This window comes from Rhipicephalus sanguineus, chromosome 4, assembly GCF_013339695.2.
Source record: "Rhipicephalus sanguineus isolate Rsan-2018 chromosome 4, BIME_Rsan_1.4, whole genome shotgun sequence".
Lineage (NCBI taxonomy): Eukaryota > Metazoa > Arthropoda > Arachnida > Ixodida > Ixodidae > Rhipicephalus > Rhipicephalus sanguineus.
The window spans coordinates 11,624,467-11,649,525 of record NC_051179.1 but is presented as its reverse complement, the minus strand read 5'-3'; the positions used below and the strand labels follow the sequence as shown (position 1 = coordinate 11,649,525).

Below are 25,059 nucleotides of genomic sequence, written 5' to 3'. Positions count from 1 at the left end.
CGCTCACTTAGCGTCTTTGTTTAATTGTCGACGGAGGTCTGTCTTAAATAAAGTTTCTTTTTTCTCTCTCTCTCTCGTCGGCATCATCGAATTGCACTGCGCAAGAACTGCAGAACCCGTGCAGTAAGGCAAGCCTGTCTCATCTAAAAGCAGCTCACTGTCACTGCCATGGTCTGGCAAAGACGTACACATAAAGAACAGTAACACTCGTCTGCGCTCGTTCTGCCGTCTTTCGTGGCACAGATCCGAGCAGGATTTTCGTCGATGCGTCTTTCTCTTTCCTCACACGCTATACCGTCCAAGACAGGAAGGATATCGGCGTCCATCTGGGCAGCAACACCCACGCACGCGCTGCCGAGCGTTTCCGACGCCTTTCGTCACTTCCTGCTCGTTGTTTCCGTCCCATCGGCGACTCCGCTGCACGAACCGCCATTGTCGTCGTGTCCTGGAATCAAGCTCCCCTCGAAGACGACGACAAAGGGGTTATTCACACACGCTGCCTGCTGGGCTGCACGATCTCGCATCGCGGGCTGTCCAAGTCATGTATGCGTGCCTCGTTGCGTGACGTCACATAATTACGCGTGTGCCATCCATCCGAGTGTGCGAAGGATCTTCGAGTTGTCGATCAATTCGGACTCTACATCGGCTCCATGTTAGCCGAGATCATAGAGTAACCGTCCATCCCACAGTGAGGTTAGTGCCAGGGGCGTAGCCAAGGGGGGGGGGGGGGTTGGGGGGGTTCAAACCCCCCCCCCCCCGAAATTTTTCAGTTTTGCTTGCGTATATAGGCATGCACACATACAAACACACGCACGAACAGACATAAAGTATGGTTGAACCCCCCCCCCCCCCCCCCCCCCCCGAAAAAGATTTCTGGCTACGCCCCTGGTTAGTCCCAATCCTGGATCAGGACGAAACTTCCTAACCTGCGCATGTTTACTTTTGAGGAACAGGTATTGCTATCATTTAGGTAGCTTCGTTCAAGCCCCTAGCTTTCATGAACCCACCTCGAGAGCTTCTGCAGAACCTATTACCCTACATCTCCAGCTGGTGGGCGCTTCCCTGGCGGCATTCCTATGAACTACCGCGCACTATCTGAAACCCAGTTACGATCTCGCGCACAGCTAACTCTTGAGGTTACCGAAGTGAGGCTGACTTCGGTAATCTTGGGCCCACTCTTTCAACCAGAGTGCTTTGGATAAGTGGTGCGCTGGTATTCGTTGAAAAGCAGAAATCAATTCGCCGATGGTCTCAAGTGTCGGACCTCGAACGAAACATTCATTCACGCGTATATTATACCGGGTGTTTTTTTTTTAGAAAATATAGATTTTTGAAAAAAAATTCTGTGACAGTAAGGCATCTGTCGTCTTGGCTCACGAGCTCTGCGTCGAGGGGTAAATACCGTCACTTCTTAAGTTACTTGAAAACTTGTTCATTGCGTATTTTCTACATGATGGCGCCTTGTTCATGTGGGACAGTTGTAGGGCGCGTCACAAATTATGACACCGTCTATTTTTTAGAAATCCAGAAATCGTACGTAGTTTGCGATATTCGTAACCGAATTTCGAGACCGCGACCCAAGATGCATCGAACCGAGCGCGCTGGAAGCGAAGAAAATGCGACCGCTATATCATGACATTCCGGAACTTCCCGTGACGAAGAAGGGACGAAATTGGAATTATTTTAGCACGCACATAACTTAGCTATACTACTACTACTACTACTAATAATAATAATAATAACTGGTGTTTTGCATGCCAACACCACAATATCATTGTGAGGCACGCCGTCAAGGGCTGCGAAAAATTTCGCCCGCCTTTGGTTCTTTAACGTCTACCCAAATCTAAGCACACGGGCCTCTAGCATTTCGCCTCGATCGAAATGCGACCGCCGTGGTCGGGATCGAACCCGCGACATTCGGGTCAGCAAATGAGCACCGTAACCACTGAACCACCGCGGCGGCCACTTAGCTATATATATATAAAATTCCCATACTGGCAAACTTTAGTTCGCAGGGTAGTTTTTGTCGAAACAATTGCATTTTTGGAAAAATAAAATAAAATAGGTCGACCTGATAGAGCAGGCATCCCATTACTCTAATGGAAGAGGCAGCTGCTGCCCTTCGGACGAACGCGAAGCCTTCCATCGATTGGGTGACCTCGATCTCGGAGCTGTTTTGCCGCGCGTGTATACGGTCGCTCCGCCTATATAGAGACGCACACTTGACGTCCTGTGCCTGCACCCACTCTGTCCATTCGCGGTCCGTTTCAGCATGGCGCCTATAGCGAATGCCTCACGTGGGCGCTCGACTGACCGCGAGTTCGCCTGCATGCCACAGGAGACAGGCGCAGCCGAGAATTAGGCCGTCCTTGCGGCCGTACTTCCCACCTGGTATACGTATAGCTGAACTTTATGGTGCACTTAACTGTACGTGAATAGGCGAGCGCACGGAGGGGGGGGGGGGGTGCCCCCCATGTCATCAAGTAGGGGGGGGGGCGCAAAATCTTCCTCTTATATTGAATTAATAGGGGGGGGGGGGGCGCTGCGATGAACCTTCGCCTAGAGTCACTAGAAATTTTTCCAGTGACTCTACCTTCGCCCCCCCTGATGGGGAACCCTGCGCACGCTATGCGTACGTGTTCCATACGCCTGCGGTAGAAATTTTTCTATACGACCCCAAATATTAATACAAGACCAAAAGCTTCAATAGCATGGACGTCGTCACTCTCGCGTGTTCTAAAGCGTGCACGTACAGGGTCATCCATATTAAGCGCAAACAGCTCATTAATATCCAAGACGGATTAGTTCAGTTGATAAATATGTTTTCTACGACGCCTACGACGATGTACATAAATGAAAGAACAACTTTCTGGATTTTATGCTGCACATCATGTGCTATGAGCTCGACCACGCTAATCAGGCGTTACAAGGTACCCTAAATGTGGCCGACTCTGTACATGCAACTTTTTGAAAATCGGCCACTTCAGGAGTACCGAAAGTGTCCGTCTTGTGCCCGCTGCTATCTTTAATTTTTATAAATGACATAAGTTTCGGGGATAGCTGGGCGCCCGGTCTGCGAAAAGCGCCCTTTTACGTTTCAGTATGAAACGCGTCCCTTTTACTGCTCAGTATATACTACATACGCATTGAGTTCCGTTGTCAGATCCTCGTCCCTTCCTTCCATGGAATATTCATGCGTGGCACTCTTTACACAACGTGACCGTTTCTGCTGATGCTCATCCTTTCCCGCGATTATTGTTGCGCCATATCGCGCGATATGAATGCTCATGGGTTGTTGCATTCGTTCCATGCTTATATTACCCTTTTTGTTACGTGCGAATTTCGTGTATTTTCCCCCTCGTATAATGATTTATCTTTCTTGCTTATTACAGCCAGAGCCCTCATATGACTAATGCTTAGTCTGAATGTTAGTTTTCACGATGTATATTTGTCTATACGCCGCTATATGCTTTCGCATATCTTGTTCCCACCACGATAATGTTAATAAAATAAATAAATAAATAAATAAATAAATTACGGCGCTGACGTCACAGCTAGAGGTGGCCACATAAGTACAGCCCCCGCGGTTGCGCCTTATTTCAAACAGCTTATTCAATGAGACATTTCTCAGCGAGAAAAACAGAAGTAGAGGAGCGCAGTGAAAGGACATAAACACTGCGCACTTGACGTCTCGTGAATTCGCGTTCTGCTTCTCCAGGACACCTGGTTGGTTTATGGAGTTTAACGACCGACCCAAAGCGACTCGGGCTATGAGAGACGCCGTATAGTGGAGGTCTTGGGATAATTTCGACCGGTTCTATATCATAAGCGTGCACTGACATCGCACAGTACACGAGCCTCTATACAGCATTACGCCTCCACCGAAATGCGACCACCGCGGCGGCGCGGCCGCGGGACCGAACCCGCATCTTTCGGGTCAGCAGCCGAGCACCGTAACCACTTAGCCACCGCGGCGGCTCCTCCGTGATACTTAATGGGGCACAGCCTTGGCTCTTTTGCTTCGGCAAACGCTGATCGGGGTCCTCGATATATCGAGCGGTCAATGCGCGCAGGCGACGATTGCATTCTGTGGTGGCGATGCCTTCGTCGCGGCATACACCACACGCACGCATCGTCTGTGAGCGAAAAGACCACGGGAGGTCGATCTCGTCAAGATGGATGCCGCTGCTGTGAAGAGGCAGCTGGAAGTCCTTGGAGCGGACGAGGCCGGCTGGAAAACTGACAGTGGACGCGGCCAGGTATTGCTCGCATCGCTTCCTTTTACGGGCTCCACTCCGAGCGAGAGGTGCAACACGAATGGCGCCACGAGCGCTAACATATCGATGCGATGTCACGAGGGCGAAGGACGAATCTCGCACCGAGTCTCCGGCGTTGCTCGGGGGCGCGAGTTAGATCCCGTATAAGCGAAGCGCCGAAACACTCGCGCATAGTTATGTATACCTAATGTTGGGTTAGTAGGGATTCATCGTAGAAAAATGTGCGCGTGCAGACACGGACACAGAACGAGGAAAACAGACGACACAAACGCCCACCGTCACATGTGAGCGCGGTTCAACTCCCGACAACGGCGGCCGGCCGCATTTCGTTGGGGCGAAATGCAAGGAACACCCGTGTGCTTAGATTTAGGCGCACGTTAAGGAACCCCACCAGGAGGCCGAAATTTAATCCGGAGTCCGCCACTGCGGCGTGCCTCGTAATCACGTCGTGGTTTCGGCACGAGAAGCCTAGCAATTATTATTATTGTTATCATCACATGCGGTTGCACTGGCTGGAAAGGAAGACGCAGATTTTATCTGCGATGCTCAGGAATGGCAGTGCCACTGGTCAGTCTTACGCAAGTCCGGGTCAACGTGAGAGGCCATTGTTTAAGCGTGGCATTTTATGCAAAATAATCGGCGGCCCGCTGGTATTGATATGCCGCGCCTGAACCATTAGACGCGTTTCTTCGTCTTATTCTGTACAAAACTATGCTTTCGCCTAATTTTAATTCGCTTGTTACTATCGTGAATCTCGTGCGCTTGTGGGCTATCTTCTTTACCAATAATCTTTGCAAATAATTATTTGATATCTCTCAACAGCTACGTAATCTTGGACACGGATATCTGCAGCTTTATGCCGAGATCCTTTCTGTCGACGATCATCTTATTCAGGACGGGACCGACGAGTCCGCGGACGAGCGTGACTTGGCTCAGTGCCACCACCGATTTACTTAAGGAAGCGGCGAGCGGCACAATTCGTTGCAGCTCAAGCACGTCACACTTGGGGGTCCGTGCGGAGTGGTGGCTTATAAATCATTGTCGTTGTTATGGGCACGGTGCCTTCTCGCAAACAGAAAGCGCGTATGCACGGCCTGAGAACATCTTTATGCTGCTTACTCGCTGTCAACGTCTTCTTACAGCGAACCTGTTAATCTACCCTGTGCCGTCGTCGTAGTAGGCGTCGCGGAGGTCACGTGGACAGAGGCGGCAGTCAGTGAATAAGTAAATACAACGAAACACATTTCCTTGGCGAGGAGTGGTTTGCACCCAGGCCCTCACGGTTCGAAGGCAAGTGTCATAAGTTCATAACCACTGGGCTGTATATACCCACGCGCGCAGAATCAGATGTAAGCGCGCGTATTTCAAATATAGCGGTGGATCTACGACACCACGTGATCTCGCTAGCCAATCGCATGCACTCGCCCGCTGCTTCGCTGTCCGACGGTTTTCGCGGCGTGAAACTGGCTGATCTTTCTTTCTCTCTCTCTCTCTCTCTTTTTTTGCCTGAAGCGACAATTGTTTCTTCACGTGTACGCGAAAAGCCAGCATTGGTCAAATGTTGGTGAAAGAAGGCAAACAGGCGTTATTTTCCTTCTTTTTTTATTTGTTTCGACTATCGAAAGCAGATAAGCAATATGAGTTGGCACACTAAAGGCACACGGCGCTCCGTGTGCCTTGTGCGGCTTCTTCTCTGTGGTGTCGTCTCGCGCTCTAAATATGAAAGCTGATAATTTGTCGAGTCATGCGTAAGTGCGACGGCAGTATTCGACCCGAATCTGTAACAGGAAGCTCTTGTTTGTGTTCGCAGGCTGATTCACGGCTTATTTCAACACCATGGCGTTTCCGTTATGTCGGGACCTGGAAATTGGGAGAGATAAACGACGGAGCAAAGTTCCTCTCATGAGGGTCTGCCGCGTTTAGAGGGTTCCCACCCGAGAATCTCGGCGGTTCATCTCCCGTGCCTTCGCGGCAATCGCCCTTCGTGCATGGCACCCTTAAACAGGACAAAAGCGGAGCTGTAGCCAGAGTCTCCCCAACTGTATTTTTTGTACGACCAATTTCGCCCATCGTGCGCTTGTCTGAACCCGAAAGTGGGCCGTCCTCAAGATTGCAGGCCCTCAGGTGGCCTCCTTGCAATCTCACTTGGCGTACGTCGCGTCAGTCGGCCGGGGAGATCCCCCTCCGTGGCGACCGATAGGCCCATCCGTGCGCAAGACGACCTGGATTCCTTAATTTTTCATTACAATTTCATTACACTCGAAAATGGGCGTACGCATCGCGATAAGTGTCTCATATGCTTTTTGTTGATAAAAGCGAGGTAACTGCGGGACCCTCTTTATCTGCACATATGGCGGCGGTGTTCGCGGCATTCGATTTGCAGCAATTTTTGCGGACCTTTACCGCTTCCTGCGGCGACAAAATAAACGACCGCGAAATTGCATTATTGGCGCCCAGCAATTGAGGAAGCTAGTCGTGTCCGCGGCCTCGACGTGTTCGGGAAGGAGATTAATCGGAATTTTCGCGCTGCAGAACTCGTTAGAGTCGGCGACGTGACACGCGCAAGAAAAATGAAATGCGGGTGTCTTACGCGCCAATACTATACACGATACACGTGACTCCCAGCACGGTACCTAAATCTAGGTAAACGGGTGCATTCCGCCCCCATTGGAATGCGGTCCGGGAATCGAACCCGCTCCTTCGAGCTTAGGAGAGGAACTGTCGCAGCTAAGCTACCTCGCGTTGCTTGTAGCAGCTGTGTATCATGGGGACAGAGGCAAATACAGATTCTCTCTAAAAAACAAGGTACACCGAGAGAGAGAGAGGTTTATTTATAGAAAGGCAGAGAGGTCGAAGGTACACCGAAGTTTTAATTTATGATACGCGCTTGTGTGCAAAGCTGTCGTGAGAGAACGGCACATGCTCTCGTGCCATAAGTGTTTATAGGATACCCTGGGGAATCATCCCCGCTGGTAGTGCCCTTGTTAACGCGACCCATACTACAAGCAACATCAGTCAGAAACTATCGGTGACAAGCTATCGGTGAGAAGCTATCGACGCGGTTATTAGTCATATTTTCGAAGCCTTTTGACATGTGCCAGCGATCCCGTTGGTCTCGGCTCTGCTTCGGCATAGTGTTGTGCGCAAATGGGCGGACGGTCAGTCTATTTTCGGTTCGCCTCGTATAACGGTGAGGCATATAAACACGGCGCAGCTGCCGACGAGCACGTGCATCGCAGCAGGGGTCGACGTTCCGTCCCGTTTGGTTACACACTCCTTCTGTTTTGCTTGCGTCCCTTGCTCCTGCATTCGTGCGCTCATCGCACCTCGGCTGTTTTTGGGAAAACGCGAAGAATGGTTCACGAGAGGGACGGGCCGAGACAAAGAAAGGCACCGCGCCGTGCCTGTTTGGTTTTACGACGACTGGTCCCCTCGGTTGCCTCTCGGAAAGAAACGTTCGCGCGTGCTTGCGATGGTGACTGCGTAGCACGCGATGAAGGGGCTTTAGGTGACCCCGCTCCACGTGTTTGGAGCGGGGCCAACAGCGTTCGCAAGACGCCGATGATAATCGCCGACAAATATGCACGCACGCGCAACGCATCTCTCGCAAAGCCGTCTTCGAACACGCTCGAGTCGCGGCCATGACTCGCCGACTCCGTCGACCGATGGACTGCAAATACGAACATTCTACAGTTCTGTCGGCGAGCCAGTAAAGCGAAGCCAGCGCTGAATGCCAACTGACCATTTTATTGTGGCAACTGCGATACCGGTAAAGACCCAAAGAACGAACGAAAAGCCGAAGAAAGCAGCAGCGCGCAGTGCTGGGCACACGAGATCTCCACATTGACTATTTGAGAAAAACGCCTGTTTTCATGATTTATTTTCGATAAAACACCATGTGTCATCAAAATTTCGGGGGGGGGGGGGGGGGCGCCCCCCCCCCCCCCACCCGGCTACGGGCCTGCGAGGCTGTCCATCTCTACAGGCACTGCACGACCACTGCTTTCAGCCAATGAGCGTTACTTATGCAGCGTCTCGGTCAGTCCGGGACAGCAAATCGAAGGCACAAGCGTACGTGGACAACGCATGTCTTCGTCACTCGATTGACGGAGGTGCAGACGCGCTGGCGTCCGCTCCACACATTGGTTGAAATCTCCACTTTCTCCTACGCTCTTTTGCTTCGCTTTTACTTCGCTACTCTCTTCCATGCTGTTGAGGTGTTCTCACTGCAAAGAGACAGGTACGGCGGCGTTCTTATCAATTTACACCATCTAGTGTCACCCTCTCCTCGTTCGGACGCACGCTTCGGTGGTGGCCGCCATTGGGGCTTCGCGATAGGCAACGCTGGCCACGGACAATGCGGCCAATGCTGCAGACGTGTACGAACAGTGCGGAGGACGCGACCTCCGATCCATTTCTCGCCAACCATTGTTTTACTCAATATCGACGCGATGACTCATACCACGAAGGAGGGGACCCTTGCAGCTGCACGACGTCCATCGCTGCACACAAAGCACAATCGTGAGGCCCAAACGTTCGCAAAAACTCGCGAAGGTTTTTTTTTTCTTTTTTTTTCCCCTCTATGCACACGATGAACATTTTACGACTGGGCGCTTGTTTCGCAGGAATGAGTATAATACTACATGTAGTTTATGCACAAACCGTTATTGTTTAAGATACTTCTCCACGTATACGTCGCGCTGCAGTCGCTCGTAAATTTATTTATTTATTTATTTATTTATTTATTTATTTTTGTTTGTTTGTTTGTTTGTTTGTTTGTTTGTTTGTTTGTTTGTTTGTTTGTTTTATGGAAACCGCCCATGTATGGATGTCTCAGGCACAGGTCATGCCATGCTACGGCAGATTAATCGTAAAAACAGATGAGGCCAAAAAGCACACACAGCTGTATGTTATTTCAAGCGACAGTATCGCAGATTATTCACACTGGGCAACTGCACTGATTCCCCCCCCCCCCCCCCACCCCCCGGCCTTTTCCCACCTAACTCTCAGTATCTTTTCTGCCATTTGTGGGTCCTTTTTCCGTGACAATGAAGGTGACGGAAGAACAAAGAAACAAAAAAATGCGGGGAGGGGGGAGTGTATAGTTCGCAATTTTTCATATGTGAGTGACCCACTTCGCTCCTCCCTAGACGAGGACCTCTTGAAGTGTACGGGTCTTCAATGTACAATCGCCGAGGGCAACTACGGTCATCCAGATGCATACTACAAACGCTCACTTATAAGAATACGACTTCTGCAGCAGTGGGCTGTCGACGTGGAGACTCGAAGTCCTCACGGGGGAAACGAGCGAAGAGGGCGTGAGCGGGAACAGGCCGTTGTCATGGTTACCACCACATTGTTCTTTAGTTCGTTCTTTACGTCCACCAGCTGCCTCACTGCGAGTGGTTGCTCTTTATCTTTTCTTTTATATTTTGTGATAAGGTGCCTCCCTTTTGCCGGAATGACCTCACCCGTCGGATGCAGCCGTAAATAAAACAAAGTGGTCACGGGGAACTGTAGTTCACGGGGAAAAGAACATTTCTTTTTTTTTTCTGTCCATAATTTCAAAATAAATGTTACGGCTGGGAATATCGCGCTCTGGTGCGGGTCTGAATGAGTGGGGAACGTGACTACATATATTGTTGAGGGAGAATTGGAGTATTTAGTGCGCGATAAACGCGGTGATGCAATCCTACAGAGCAGAGGTCTCAAACACGCAGCCCACGGACCTTTCGCTAGCGGCCCGGCCCGCACATGACTGTTTTCGTCCCATTTTTTTTTCTTAGTAAGTATTTTCATAAGCCTTCAGCCCGCAATGGACAGCTCGGGTAAGCTGCACAGAGGTGACTGGTCTCGAGCATTTTTTTCGTGAGGCACCTCATGCGGTCCAGGGGCGTAGCCAAGGGGGGGGGGGGGGTTCAACCCCCCCCCCCCCCCGAAATTTTTCAGTTTTGCTTGCGTATATATACACGCACACATACAAACGCACGCACGAACATACATAAATTATGGTTGAACCCCCCCCCCCCCCCCCGAAAAAAATTTCTGGCTACGCACCTGATGCGGTCCCCATGTGTTGAAACATAACCGTGGACATAGGGACAGGGCGTGCAAACACGGACACAAGAGAGTCTCTTTAACATGAATACCTACCAACCAGCTCATCTCTCTCTTATTCTATGACAGTGGAACAAAAGCTCTGTATTTCATAATCGGCGTCCAGATTTAAGTCATTCTGAAGGTGGGCATCAATATATTTCTGGAAACGTGACGCCTGACCCCCTTCATAATTGACTCGTATATATAAGAGATACGGGAAAGGCCTTGTTTCAAATGGCGGCGTCAGCTGACATTTTTGCTTAAACTCCACACCCCTTTCCCCGCTCCAACCTTCTTCGCTAGACACCTGCGGGTATAAATTTCGTGACTGCAGACGCGCTAGCTGAGGTGAGTTTGAGACCCCTGCTCGTTTACGTTAACAATTAGTCTTCTCGAGTGTTTCTACCGAAGCGAGTGAACGTCGAGCGAAGAAAACGCGCCGTCGTATCAGGGGCGTAGCCACGTTAGGGCACACCGGGCCCGTGCCCCCCCCCCCCCCCCCGAAAAAAATTTCTGCCTACGCCCCTGCGTCGTATCCGACGTGCGAGTCGTGCGTATACCGCTTACGCAGCGCGACAAGCGAGGATTCGTTAAACGAGATCGACCTCGAGCCGCTCACGGGGCGCATGGATAAGTATAGTATGGAAGTATATGCGCTGTGGCTGCTCAGCAACTCGATCGAGTCCTTTGGGGGCTTCCGAAAGGAGGTAATCCATTTTGGATTAAATCAACATCTGTGCACACGGGCGCAGGCATTCGTCCAGGTGCTCTCTCACACGCACGAACGTGAGGAACCATATGGTTTTTTTTTCTTCTTCTTCTTCTTTTGCGTCCTTCCGTTTTGCGTGTCTTCTTTTGCGTCCTCGTGTTTCCTTGCGCTAAAACTTAAGATATGCCAGCTATAGCCCACCAGTCGGTTTTATTGAACCATACAGCATATATATGCTGCCCGTTAAGTGCTGCAGCGCTGGCAGACTGAGCTGTGAGGCAGCCCCCGATCCCACCGAATATTCCAGATTCAGTATAAGCCCAGCTGACCCGATTTACAAGAACTAGTAGTTCCTTAGTTTGCAAAGGTATTCGATATTAATTCTTACTTTATATCAGTAGGAGCGCATGGACTGCCAAAAAAGAAAGAAAGAAAGAAAGAAAGAAAGAAAGAAAGAAAGAAAGAAAGAAAGAAAGAAAGAAAGAAAGAAAGAAAGATGATGTAAATGTCGTCAAGCGTAGAAGGTCTCTCTCGTTGACAGCCTTCTGCACAGGCCATGAAAGTGCATGGGACGGACGTTCATAGAGCGTGAGCAGGTTTTCCGCGGATTACCCGTGAGGACCTTACCGGACGAGAAGCGGCGCTTGGTTAGGACCTTTCCGGTCGTTGCGTCGGAAGGGGGCGATCTTCCAAGTTTCCGCTAAGCGCGGCCCGCATCGAAATGGCGGCTTCGAGAAAGCGTCACTGCCGAGCCCGGCGGCCTACATCTCCTCAAAGGAGGCGCCGCTGACAGGTGACCGGGGCATGACGCATTCGCCTCGCGTCGTCACCGTGCGCGGAGACACTATCCGACGTCACGAACAAGGGCGACTCTCACGCACTCTTCTCCGGTTGTAACGCGACAAGAGAGAAATGAATTCTGTTAACTAGCTGAAAGGAAGAATTGGCCCTCAGCACCAACGTCCAATGGGGACGCAAATGCGAGAGAACCGCGCAGTGAAGTGACGTACCAGTTGGCGCTGAATAACCGTGCGCTTGTAACTCACTGTTGCCGGCGAGAACCTGAGAAATCTCACGTTTTGCTATTTATTTATTTATTTATTTATTTATTTATTTATTTATTTATTTATTTATTCATTCATTCATTCATTTATTTATAGTGTAGCAAAGAACAGAGGGGGTTTTCGTCACCGTTTGCCGGCTACCCACCTTGAAGAATAATATAAGAAAATAAATAAGGCGCGCATTCTTTTCTTAAGTATAATGCTTGAACAGAATAACGTGTAACACTGAGAATATAAGTCTACCTTGAAACGTTCTCATTGAAACCGAGTCCGTGGATGTCTGGTGTACACAGAGGTTTCAGATGCATGAATGAAGCACGACTATACAGACTTAGCGAATGATTTGTTCGCAAATGTCGTAGAAGCGTTCGAGCATCGCTTTGTGATGCACTTTTGATGGCCGCGTGTCTCGGCGTGTCAAAGGTGGATAAGAATCCAGTGTCAGTTCCCGTGCGAGGCTATGTGTGTGTGTGTGGGGCCGTCGATTTGGAGATTACACACTGTAATGTGTTTGTTCTCACTTGTTTCCTTTCTTTACCTTTGTCACGACATAGATAGATAGCAATTTTTAAATGATAACCGCGTAGATGTTAGTCTCGTTTATCGCCTGGCTCCAGGTGTCGGGTGACGAATGTGATACGACATATACGCACACGTAATGCTGCGTGCGGACGTGGAACACGACTGCTGACCCAAAGATCGCCGGATCGAATCCCGGCCGTGGTGGCCACATTTAGGTGGAGGCGAAATGCTAGAGGTCCGTGTGCTTAGATTTAGGTGCACGTTAAAGAACACCAGGTGGTCAAAATTTCCGGAGCTCTCCACTATGGCGTCCCTCATAATCGTATCATGCATGGTTCTGGGACGTTAAACCCCAACAGTTATTATTATTATTATTATTATTATTATTATTATTATTATTATTATTATTATTATTATTATTATTATTATTATTATTATTATTATTATTATTATTATTATTATGTTATGTACACAAACGTATGAACTTAAGTTTGTACCACTACTGCCATGTAATGGCGCACTGTTTTTAAAAAAGCCCATCTTATCTGTCTGGCAAAAAGAAATTGATTCAGATTATGAAATTAAGATTGCTTCGTGTAAGCGCTTCCGAGGCAGAGACGATGTGAGGAGGTACACGGGTCAACTGCATAAAATATCGGCTTCCTAATGCAGTATGCGATACACACACCTTGAGTCCTCGTCAGATACGTCATGAGAATGTCGCTCACCTCGGTGTTGTCGCTTCTAAGACACACGGTATACGAACAGTACTTGAGCACGTTACATCCTGCGCGAAACAGAGAAACAATTTCGCCAGCGCAAGGAAACCTTTTAGCATGAAATTGGTCTTCCCGAGCAAGCAAACGGGACGGCGTCTATTTGTGCGCTCGTAATCTGTGAGCGCTTGCAATTCTCTGCGACGAGCAGGTGGAGAAAGAAGAAGAACGCGGCCCAGTTGCCGCGCGTGACACGTAGCGCAAAAAAACAAGACGCAGGCACAAGTAAGGAACACATACGCAGGACTTACTTGTGTCTGCGTCTTGTTTTTTGCGCTACGAATATGATTACAGGTGATTCAAACCAACTATAGCCCGCATCAGCGCCTCGACTGCGTAAATTGGCTAGCCGGGAATTGCTCTGCATGGCGGTCGGCAGAAGTGTCGCGCAAGAATGCCTGCAATTCGATCGGCGATGCCGCTGCTGCAGAGAATCGCTCGTCGGCTCTCGCTGAGATTCAAGAGTGGTTCTTCGCCGGTGACATCATGCAGTCGCTTGTCTGCACAGTCACGGAAGAGCTCATCGCCGGTTACGTGTCATCCCTCGTTGTGGCAGTCGCGCTCGCACGGTGCCCACTTATAGTCTCACCTGGCAGTGTGGTATAGCCAGAAATTTTTTTCGGGTGGGGAGGGTGGGGGACTTCAACTACTCTTAATCATGTTCGTGCGTGCGTTTATATGTGTGCGTGTATATATACAGATGCAAAAGTGAAAACTTTCGGCGAGCCTATAGGTGCCAAGCAGGGAACCTTGGCTCCTACGTTAAGGCTTTAAAATTTCCAAAATCTCGAGACTTTACTTGCCATAAATAAAAACGATATGATTATTTCTAAGGAACAAAAAACAGCGCGAATATCGGACTCGGGAAGAGAAGCGCACAACACAAGCGCTGTGTTGTGTGCTTTTCTCTCACGTCTAAAAGGCGATCATTTTCATCCAATGCGTGCGGCGCGCGTGGACTTGGAAAAAAAAAAAAAAACAATTGGTCTAAATGTTCGGTTAGGTCAGTGCAATAGCCATCTTCTAAATTTTACCTGGTCGACACAGTTAGGTATATATGTGTCGTTCTATTATATGCGGGTCGTAAATGATGTGCCCCCCTGTGGGGACAGCGTTACAACGTAGGCGTCAAATGGACAATTAGTTGACGATGAATGGATGAGCACTTTAAATGACCGTGTTTTGCAATTCGTGCACGCACATTGCTTTCGCACTGATTTAGAAATTCGATGTTGTATTTCACAGCCCAAGCTTACTTCCACCCAGGCTGTACTCGTGTAACTTCGTCGAAATATGCCAACAATTATTTTTGCTTATGTTCCTTCGCTGTAATGATGCGGCCACCCGCAGTGGTATATAGCTTATGCAGTGGCTACACATCATTGTTGCGCTGCTAAGCTACTCCGGAATTAAGAAAAAGAAAGATGCAGTCGTTTTCTAAATGGACGCTGATGTGAATTCGTTCGGGGTCACTGCGCAGGTTCGACCTGAACGGCGATCACGTGTTGGACTTCGAGGAGCTGAAGCGTATGATGGAGATCCTGGGTGCACCGCAGACTCACCTGGCGCTCAAGGAGATGATCCGACAGGTGGACGAGGACTTCGACGGCACCATCAACTTCAGGGAGGTCGGTGACATGGCTTAGTTTAACCGCAGCACCCCCCCCCCCCACCCCCCGCCCCCCGTGTTGGTCGAGTCCGAAAGGAAACGAGCTCCGCAACCGATGCAAAATCTTGGAGGACGCTTGAGCTTCCCTTCAAGAGTAAAACGCGATAGCGTAATCGGGCCCCGTGCGCATCACCTTTTCAGTTGCCAGCCTAGCTTCTGTTCTCGGTGCATGCCTCAACCGTGCCGTAAACGAACGACTGTGAGCGTAACATTGGCCGTTTCAAACTATCTTAGAACGCCTACTGCAAGTAAAGTCAAGTGCCCACTACGCCACAATTCTTCCTTTTGCGAATCAGCGAAGGGCCCACTAAGCGTCCGTCAACACACGAACCTAAGCAGCTGCTCACTTTGTTGGTGGTTCTGCAGCTAATGATGATTTAATGTCTGAGCGCTTTGTAATGGGTGGGCCTTTAAAACACCCACTCGTTGCGCAATTCACATGTTTTGACGCCTGGCGCGATTCTACGCTTCTGCCACGCAATATTACATGCTTTAAGGAGACTCCTTCTACTACATATGTAGTAGAAGGAGTGGAAACGCTATATGAATATCATATGAGATTCATATAACGTTTTTTTTACGAAGCAGTTTCAAGCAATGGCTCTGTAGTAGAACACCTGCTTGCCACGTAAACGGCCTGGATTTTGATTCTCACATCATACCGAAGATTTTGCATCTTTCTCGATTTTTCGGTCACGAACAACATTATTTTTCGCTCGCAACCAACGACACCACCACCGACACCGGAATTTCTGCGAAACGAGCTCTCTAAAGGGACACCGAAGAGAAAAACAATTTTTGTCGTATAAGTAAATCACTCTTTCGCAATATCAAAATGACCACGCTTGACGCGAGAAGACACTTGGTAAGCGAGAAAACGTGTCACCTTGAAATTCCGACACTAACGCGGTGACGTCACAGATTTTGACGGCGTTTACTAGGTCTTACGTAGTTTCTAATCAGTAAAAGTGAAGCACATTGTCGTATGAGGGGGCCGTAGGCCTAACATACCATGTTTCAGGAAGTTTCGTTGGGCCAGTGTCGCCAAAAGACGAAAAATACACTTTGTAATCCGTGACGTCACGTGCAGAGATTTCGGCGCGAATTTTAAAAGCGAAACTTGCGGACCTTTATTTTCTCCTCTATCAATAAACCCATGCTGGCGAAATTAACGACATTAAAGTTCTCATAGTATAATCTGTCAATCTAAACCGATTCACTGTTTCACTTTAGTGTCCATTTAACGCTATCGCGTTGAAAATGAAGCGATGACGTGCTTCTCAGAAAAAAATGGCGTGAAAAGTTCGACTAAGTAAAGGCATGGGAGAGAGTTGGTTCAGATGATTACTAGGCGGCTCCCCGACCCGCGTTCGCATGCCTATGCCATCACCGTAATGCGCAGAAAAAGAATACAAAAGGATGCTGTCTTTTTTTTTTTTTTTTTTTTTGCTTCGTGCAGTACATAAACCACTTTAGCGTTCACGAGTCGATTCAGTTTGCTCGGTGTGCAACACGGGAACGGTGGACACTTCTGAGGCACTTTCAATGCATGTCTTCCGAGTTGTGTGTGGAAGCACCAGCATCTTCATCTCGAGTGTTCGGTGCGCGTCGAACGCTCCTTCGCAAAAGCGAGCATTTTGAGAAGAGAAATTCTTTGGGAAATTTGGTGGTACGTGCCAAAGGCTAACAGCGCGGAAACGACACAGACAAAGAAGAGGAACTTCGTCCATCGTGCTGTCGTTTCCGCGCTGTTAGATTTTGGCATCTTCAGAGCCCGGTTTCAGTGCAGTCTCTGACAGATTCCCTCGGAATGATCAGCCTTGCCTGAAGTGGACCGCGTCCTTCGTCGCCGAAAGCTCTGGCAGACGTGGGTGGTTCAAAATTTTTGTGCCCTTCAAACCGCGCTGCTGGAGAAATCGCTCAACGCGATGCGAACCGTTGAATTAAGGGAGTACCCACTTCTCAACCGAGTAAAACAATATCTCTCGCGTAATCAAACCTCAAATCTGACTAACTTTTAGAGTTATATAACAAATACAGTCCAGAATTATTACGAAATTGTCATTTAACAATACCGTTTTTTTTTCTTGCGTTTTGTTTTCCGCGTTGACACTGTGTTGATGGTACGTCTTCTCTCTTTCGGAGTAATCAGTATTCGGAAGGATCTGTCCCGTGGCATGTGGTGCCTCGGCATGCTCTTTATACTCGCGGCAGTTTTAGGATTGAAAAAAAAAAAAAAAAAAAACATCAAGATATATGCGAGAGCCCCCTTACCCTTTCTCTTCAGACATACCACTTTAAGACAATTTCTGTTCGAATTCGGAACGGGATGCGCCAAAGGAAACGCGTGCACCGGAAACGCCTTTGCGCCCAGTCAGCCTGCTGAGTTGAAAGAACCACCAACCGCGCCGCATTTCCTGAAGCGTTCCGGCTTGAAGGAGGAAAGAGAAAGTGGATGTTCGAGGAATTTCAGTGTGTCTCGCGAAGATATCAGCGCCGGCCGGCAAGCCTTGACTCACGTCCGTTGCACCAACTGCCCGTGGCGTGCACTGGGAGTCCGCGCCGAGCTCATATTGCTCGCGCATTGTAGTCCGCGCTAACTAGTAACTGTGCACTCTTGGGAAATTAGCCACGCGACCGCACGCGTCCTACGGTGAATCATGGCCGGACATTCAGCCCTGTTGCCGCAGGCACGCGTAATATACACAGGCTACACGACACGCTATCTGTTTAAGGCCGCTGCATGCGAGTTCGTTGACTTCGAAAGAGTCGTTGGTGCTGTGAACGGGAAGGAAATGCAACGGCGCCATTCGGCCTCCCTTTCAATCAGCGACCGCGGAATCTACGAGCGACGCGGCACACACTGCTCGAACGCCGTGCATGACGTGTGACATACAACGCGCGCAAAAACCATGGTACGTCGTCCCCCGAACCGCCTTATCTTGCGCGTCAGCCCTTAGCACGTCGCCTTGGCGTTGATTGCCAATGAAATGCTGCTTACAAGGCAGTGAGAAATTGTGTCTAAGCTGCGTGATGGACTGAAGGAGAGAGAGAGAGAATAAACGCCTTTATTTGAGAACAGAGGCGTCCGTAGTCCAGTACGCCTAGAGCTCGGGCCGCGTCCTGGGCCCTCGCTATCAGTTTTAGTTGATAGTCGAGGTTGGAGCTGGCGAAGGCTCTCTCTCATGGTTTAAAGAAGAAAAAAAAAAAGACAAAAGCTCTTTGGTGTGGTAAGGGTTGGGTGGTTTTAATGGGCTGGACTGAACTATCCCTGAAACAGGGTCGTAGATGGGGGGGGGAGGGGTCAGTGGTTTCCAACCCCCACCCCCCCACCCCCACCCCCGAAAACAATTTCTGGCTACGCCCCTGCACTGAACCATGACTAAACGTTGATGCTGGTCGGATACCCTGGCTGCCATCATGGCTGCATTTCGAGCCACTCAGAGATGCAGCACCCTAAACCGATTGGAGCTGACACGATTCGACAATACGGCGGTATTGTCCGTCTCTGACAGTGTTCCATTTATACAGTAATTCTGCAGGATATAACTCCTTGGCGTGTTGTGCTCAGTCGTGGTCCTGCTTGACTCCTCGCAGTTCCTGCTGATCTTCAAGAAGGCACGTGACGGCGAACTGAGTACGGACGGCGGCCTCAGCGCACTGGCGCGGCTCACCAGCATCGACGTGGAGAAGGCTGGCGTTGGGGGCGCCAAGAGCTTCTTCGAAGCCAAGGTACGTCGTGCGTGCGCCGTTTGTTGCACGGAGCCGCCATGGTGATCTAGTGGTTATGGTGCTCGACTGGAGACCCGAAGGTCGCGGGATCGAGTCCCGGCCGCGGCGGCCGCATTTCGATGGAGACGAAATGCTTGAGACCCGTGTACTTTGATTTAGGTGCACGTTAAAGATGGTCAAAATTTCCGGAGCCCCCCAATATGGCGTCCGTCATAACCATATCGTAGTTCTGGGACTTAAAAACCCCCACAGTTATTGCTAAAATTAATATTATTATGTTTGTTGCAAGGGCAATGCCAAAATTGTTGGATACAGGGGCGCAGCATATATATATATATATATATATATATATATATATATATATATATATATATATATATATATGCAAAATTGAAAAATATTGAGAGCGGGGTTGAACCCCCCCCCCCCCCCTTCCTGGCTACGCCGTTGCTGAGATAGTTGCATTACAGACACACTGAATACGCGTAACAAACGTCCCGTCTTTCTCTCTTCGTTTGTAGTCTTTACCCGGTGTCACCGGGCATTGTCCCCAACAGGACTTGTTGCTGGTCAAGTTAATGGCAAGTTAAGTGAAGCAACTGTAGTTGCTTCAAAGCGGTACAAAGATGATACACCCGAAGCATTCGGCTGTACCATTCTTTGTGCCGGCTTCTGACGGTTGCCATCTTCATGGTGCTTGAAGAAATATGCCTGTCTGCATGAACAGTGCCGTTCCGGCACTGTTCTTGTTTTTTTTTCTCTCTCTGGAATACAGCACAGTAAGGTCACCCAGGGTGCGGGAGGCCTTCTTTTGCCCGAGTGAAGCTAATAAATAAGCGGGAGGGAGCCAAGTGGGAAGCCGCCTTGCGCACAAACACAATTTCTCGCACACGCGCAAGGAATCCCGGTAACGAAAGGCAGGGGAAATGCAGCTTCCGCAGCACTGGTCCGTGGCCGCCGAAGAAGCCGGAAACAGCCCAGCGTGTGTACACGTGCAGGAACTTAGAAATAAATACGTCTCGTACGAGTGAAGCTTCCGGATCGCGCGTGTGGTCAGCGAATGCAGTAGCGCATGCGCACTGCCGCGTTGCTGGCTTCGAAGTCGCAGCCGAGGCAAGCCGCTCAGTTCAGCATTGCACCATCTCGTGGCACGCACGCATGCATGTATTATGTACGCGCCAACGGACGACGCAACGCGGATAGAGGCGTGGATTTTTCGGTTCGGCTTCAGAGAGCAGCCAGAATCTCGGGTTTCTTAATGTTTTCTTTCTTTTTTTCCCTTCATCCTGCGCGAATGCGTAGGCGGTTCCCCTAGATGAAGGCAGGATTAGCGCTTGGGAACACGGAATGAGGAAACGGTGCAGGGGACAGCGAGTGGCGGTTAGTAAGGAAAGAAGAGCACCGCCCTTGTTTGTGCGAGGGCGACGCAACTGAGCATGCAGCTGCTGACCCCCCCCCCCCCCCCTCCCCCCCGTGCATGCTCGTGTCAGCTGTTTATTTATTTACACAATTTCTGTATCGCCGTAGTGTCGTACTGCAAGGGAGGGGGGCAATCTTCACACTACCAGCAGAGTTTACATACACGGCACTATCAATACAACATGCAGATAGAACGAGAAATGGCGAAACCAGAATGGAGTCAAAGTATACACGTAAAGTAGATTGTTATAAGTCACAGCACTGACAAATATAAGACACTATTATCGGTTGCATAGTTATATATCTGTATTCAGGGAGCTAGTTGATGAATTCCATCTCTTAATTGTAAAGAAAAAAAAAAACAGAGATAGAGGAAGCTTAGTGGTCCTTAAGGAGTACTTTCTTCATAATGGTGTAATAGTTGCTGAAAAAAAGACGAAGACAAGAAAGTGAACACCGCAAGCGCTTGAATGAATCAGTACCAACTAGCTCGCCTTTCCGTTTTGCAGTACTTTCTTTTCTTTCTTCTTTTTTTTTTTTTCGTATACGCTCAGTGGTAATGATCCCCTCCGAAAAGGTTCGTCTCGCACTCTCCGAATGGTATGCGAGGGTCCAAAAGGCGGACGAGCGCACTCCTCTCGCTTAATTATCACTGCGGTGTTTTAACAACTAAGCAAAAGGTTATGGCACTCGACTGCTGACCCGAAGGTCGCGGGATCGAATCCCGGCCGCGGCGGCTGCATTTTCGGTGGAGGCGAAAATGCTTGAGGCCCGTGTACTTAGATTTAGGTGCACGTTAAAGAACCCCAGGTGGTCGAAATTTCCGGAGCCCTCCACTACGGCGTCTCTCATAATCATATGGTGGTTTTGGGACGTTAAACCCCAGATAAAAAAAAAAAAAACAACTCAGCAAAAAAGGAAAGACGAGAAAGCAGAAATAAAAACATAAAAGAGAGCCCTTTCTTTTTCAATCGACAGGTTATCAGCGAAGGTGCATGTAAAAAAAAAAAAAACTCACAGGGTCCTTTATGCATTCACCTAAAAAGACTAGAAGCCGCATCATGCGAACACCGCTTTCTTTTTGTACTGCCCAAGCGGTCGGCGCCGCTTTGCGAAAGTTCTCCATGACGTCTGCCGAGCCAGGGGATCTTCTTCTTTACCGCTTGGTTTCAAGCTTTCCCTGAGACGAAGTGAGAGTCACGTGAACGCAGCAAGAACGAAGTCAACGCGCAGCTCGCGCGCCTCGATCCAGCGCTGTGTGGTGTTCCTGTGTGCCTTCTGCCCTTCTCGTGTCCGTGTTTCCTTTCGCGCTACACCAAAAGCCTTTCAAATGAGTAACCAACATGCCCACTTTGCAAGCCTCGATCCACGAGACGCGCGGGTGGTCGTCATGCGAGTTGACATAGCCGAGCCACGCGAACGCGGCAAAGGCCAAGTGACAGCTCGCGCGCCTGGAGCCTCGAGTGAGTGAAAGAACTTGATTGGAGGTCCGGCGAGGACGCGAACTCGTCGCGCATCCGGCTAGTTCCACGTCGGGATCGGCAGGTCTAGCCCACTGCAGCCCGGTCGCAGGCACGCCGGACAGCCAGGATTTGCTTGTACGGGCGTACGCAGAAGCGAGTCCCACTTTATGAACTTGGGGTATCTCCTCCTAGAGCACTGCACGGGCCCGGGCCGTCCGAAGCGCTTTCTGGCGGGCCCGGGCCGCGCTCGGGCTGGGTTCGGTCATGTACGCCCGGGCCCGTGCCGTGACATGGAACCATGGGCCCGGGCTGGGCTCGGACTTCATGAAGCGGGCCCGGGCCGAAAAATCGGGCCCGTGCAGTGCTCTATCTCCTCCACCTGCACTGCTGCAGGAGCGGGTGTGGAGGTATGCCCGAAGAACGGGCACGCGCCGTCGTGATATACGTCGGGGTAAACTTCGTGTAGACGCGCGCTTGATTTTTTGTGATACCAATAGTTCCAAGACAAGTAGATGCTCGCATAGGGCCATGTGGGATCTCGAGCACGCAATCCCAGAGAAGCGTCCCCGAATATTGTCGCCAGATGCACGCAGCGACATTCGCGGAATACGCGGAGTGTCAATAGGCAGTTTTAGAATAGGGTACGCAGAGATAGCATTCGTTGGGTACGATACGCTATTTTCGTCACTTGACGTGGGTACCCTAGAGGATAGCGTACGACACGTGCGCAGCGGCGACAAACGCTGACGCAGAGCTTTGCGTACCTTATTCTAAAACTGCCTAATATTTTATTCCGACGCATTTAGGCGGTCGTGCCATCTTGAGATGCTGTTCGTGTGAGGACATACATTGAACAATGGCTGGCTTGAATTACACAATTACGATGCAGTGTGGTGCTACAAATAACTGATTAGCGTGTGTCACGCAGTTCCGGACATCCGCCGCCATTAATAGCGGAAAATGGCTATCACCTGGAACGGAGCAGCTGCATGGATTAGCATATACGGCTCATACGGAGACGCATTTGATAGTTGCCAGAATGAGCTGTGACGTTGTGTGGTCGCCGCCACTAGCACACAATTCAATATACAGAGCATTTTCAGATAAACACGAGTGAGTACATGTACGCGTGCCACAAGCACGATCGAAATGTGTTCGCAGGGGTATCTTGGGCGTATCAAGGAGGCTGGGGATTGACTTGTCCACGTTCCCTCTCCCCGCCCCCTACTGATTTTTGTGCGTACCAGAAATAACATAGCACGTAAAGATGTTACTTTTGTTCAATGAACTGTCAGCAGCTGATACGATTGCTCACATCACATTTTGGCTGCCTTTATAGCCGTAACCTGCTTTATGAAAAGCATTTTGAGTGCCTCCACATAGCACAACATCCCTATTATATTTTTTTCAGCACACACATTTTTCTTCGAATCGGCATTCTCTTACACATCGACAAATTGGCTGACCGTATAAATGTTCGGTTGAACATGTATCTGAAAATGAGAGATACATGCAGCAAGGTCGACAACAGCAAGACAACATAAGTGCTCCGGCTCAAAACGCGAGCAGAAGGACAGGCAACGACTTAGCGATTCCGTGGCGTATCTGCCGTATTATGCAAGTGCCGCAGTCGCGGCTGAAACTGCGGGTAATAGCACCCCGTCCCCTCTATCTGAGCGTAGCTCGTTTTATAAGCACTTTGCCGCTGTTCGCGATTGAAATACTCGGTATTCGCAGGCGATGGAGCTGAATCGCGGCAACCGGTTCGAGGAGGAGATCAAGCAGGAGCAGCTGGAGCGAAAGATCGAAGAGGAGGAGCGAAAGAAGCGCCAGGCTGCGTTTATGGAGAAGGCGAACTTCTTCAAGAACGCCGCCGCCACGTAGGGTGCGCCACAGGTGGGTGCCATCACAGGGCCAATAAAGGGACACGACCGCTCCAGATTACCTTCCTCGGGCGTCTACGTACGAAAACAGCCCGACGCATTTCTTTTTCCTCCGGACTCGGCCCCCAAAGGGACCATCCCCGGTCGAGCGTGGAGTAAGGCTGCGCACGATGCATTCCAGCTGGTAGTCTTTGCGAGTGGTATAACCTTTGCAGCCCAGCGAGAATGCATTTCACCCACCTCTCTCGTTCTCTTTACAAGGACAATGGCAACAACACACGCCAGTATTGACGTCCGCGGGTCATGGAACAGGCGCTAACTTTTCACTACACGAGTCCATTTCGCCACCGAACGCATTATTCAGCACGCATTTTCACACGTTAGAAGCCGTACAAGCTCTCCAGTAAAACTCCGGGTCAGGGCAGGGCATGGCCAGATCGAGCTGCACAGCACGGCCTCCCACTGCTCAGTATTATTTCCAGATTCCCGTGATCTTCCGCTGTGAGCGACCGCATAATGCTCGATCCCCTTTTTGCTTGCAATGCTTACATGTATGCGCATATTGGTACGGGTAGCAGCCGAGATAGGCTGAAGGTGTTTGTCGGGAGTGGTACACTGTCCAGGAGGCTAACCATAATCATCAGCCTGGCTACGCCCCACTGCAGCGCAACTCGCTCCTGTGCATGCTGCCGAGTTAATTACTGGTAAATGACCATGCGATCCTTCTCCGATCCTAGCACGAGCCGATCGGGTGCGGGGTTGACAAATTCGCGAACGTCGGCGGCACCGTTGCCGTGTAGGGAGGAGTGTGCTGCTGCCCAAAATAATCAGGATGGGTCGCTTAAAGAAACCTGCGAGCATTCATTCAAATAAGTCCCAATGGATTCAGATTACCTTTCGTCAGGGACGAGTACCTCGGTGTTTAGATAATTTTATCATTAATCATATGCGCGCTTGCCATTCGCTACTCTTTCGAATTGGTGGCCATCGCAGTGTGCCTGAAGGAAGGCAGCATCGATGAAACAATGTGCGACGCCGCTTCGTTGGCGGTAATAGTGCTTGAATGTATTGAGAACGACAACCCGCGAGTGCTAAGGCGCGGTTGTGCAGAGGTGCACCACGTGAGGTGCCGCTGACACGCGCAATGTTCTGCACTGAATGGTGTCTGAAAGATGACTGCCTTCTTTTCTGTGCAGCACAGCACGCCCACGCTGCGGCCATCACGTCGTCGCCAGTCAAGCTTCGGCACCTCCTCCTCTCTCGCTGTTACACCGCTTTCAATACCACGTGACGCAGAGTATATTTTTAATCAAACAAAACGCGCATCGTGCCTTGCAGCGCCGATTCACAAGTTCCTCCGGGCAGCGCTGAGCGCATGGCCGCAGAACGGTGTCTAATATATATCTTTCGAGTGATTGTAAATACGCCATGTAAATAAAGAAGAGA

General features: G+C 49.9%; 2 protein-coding genes across 3 annotated transcripts in view; both read left to right on the top strand.

Moving 5' to 3' along the window:
• LOC119389396 (EF-hand domain-containing protein D2 homolog) overlaps nt 1-24,892 on the top strand; it is a 254,644-nt gene extending 229,752 nt beyond the window's left edge. Inside the window, 1 exon segment of the mRNA XM_037656627.2 lies at nt 24,858-24,892. The gene's annotated coding sequence lies outside the window, so the exon portion shown is untranslated.
• The window catches only part of LOC119389393 (EF-hand domain-containing protein D2), a 45,425-nt gene extending 20,366 nt beyond the window's left edge, over nt 1-25,059 (top strand). The window contains exons 2-5 of one of the 2 annotated variants that reach the window (XM_037656624.2): nt 14,928-15,075; nt 18,714-18,848; nt 23,468-23,626; nt 24,815-25,059. In XM_037656624.2, the coding sequence (XP_037512552.1) occupies nt 14,928-15,075; nt 18,714-18,848; nt 23,468-23,614 (430 nt within the window). In that variant the 3' untranslated portion in view covers nt 23,615-23,626; nt 24,815-25,059. Of the gene's footprint in view, nt 1-14,927; nt 15,076-18,713; nt 18,849-23,467; nt 23,627-24,809 lie in introns of both variants that reach the window. The other variant, XM_037656623.2, reaches the window with a different exon arrangement.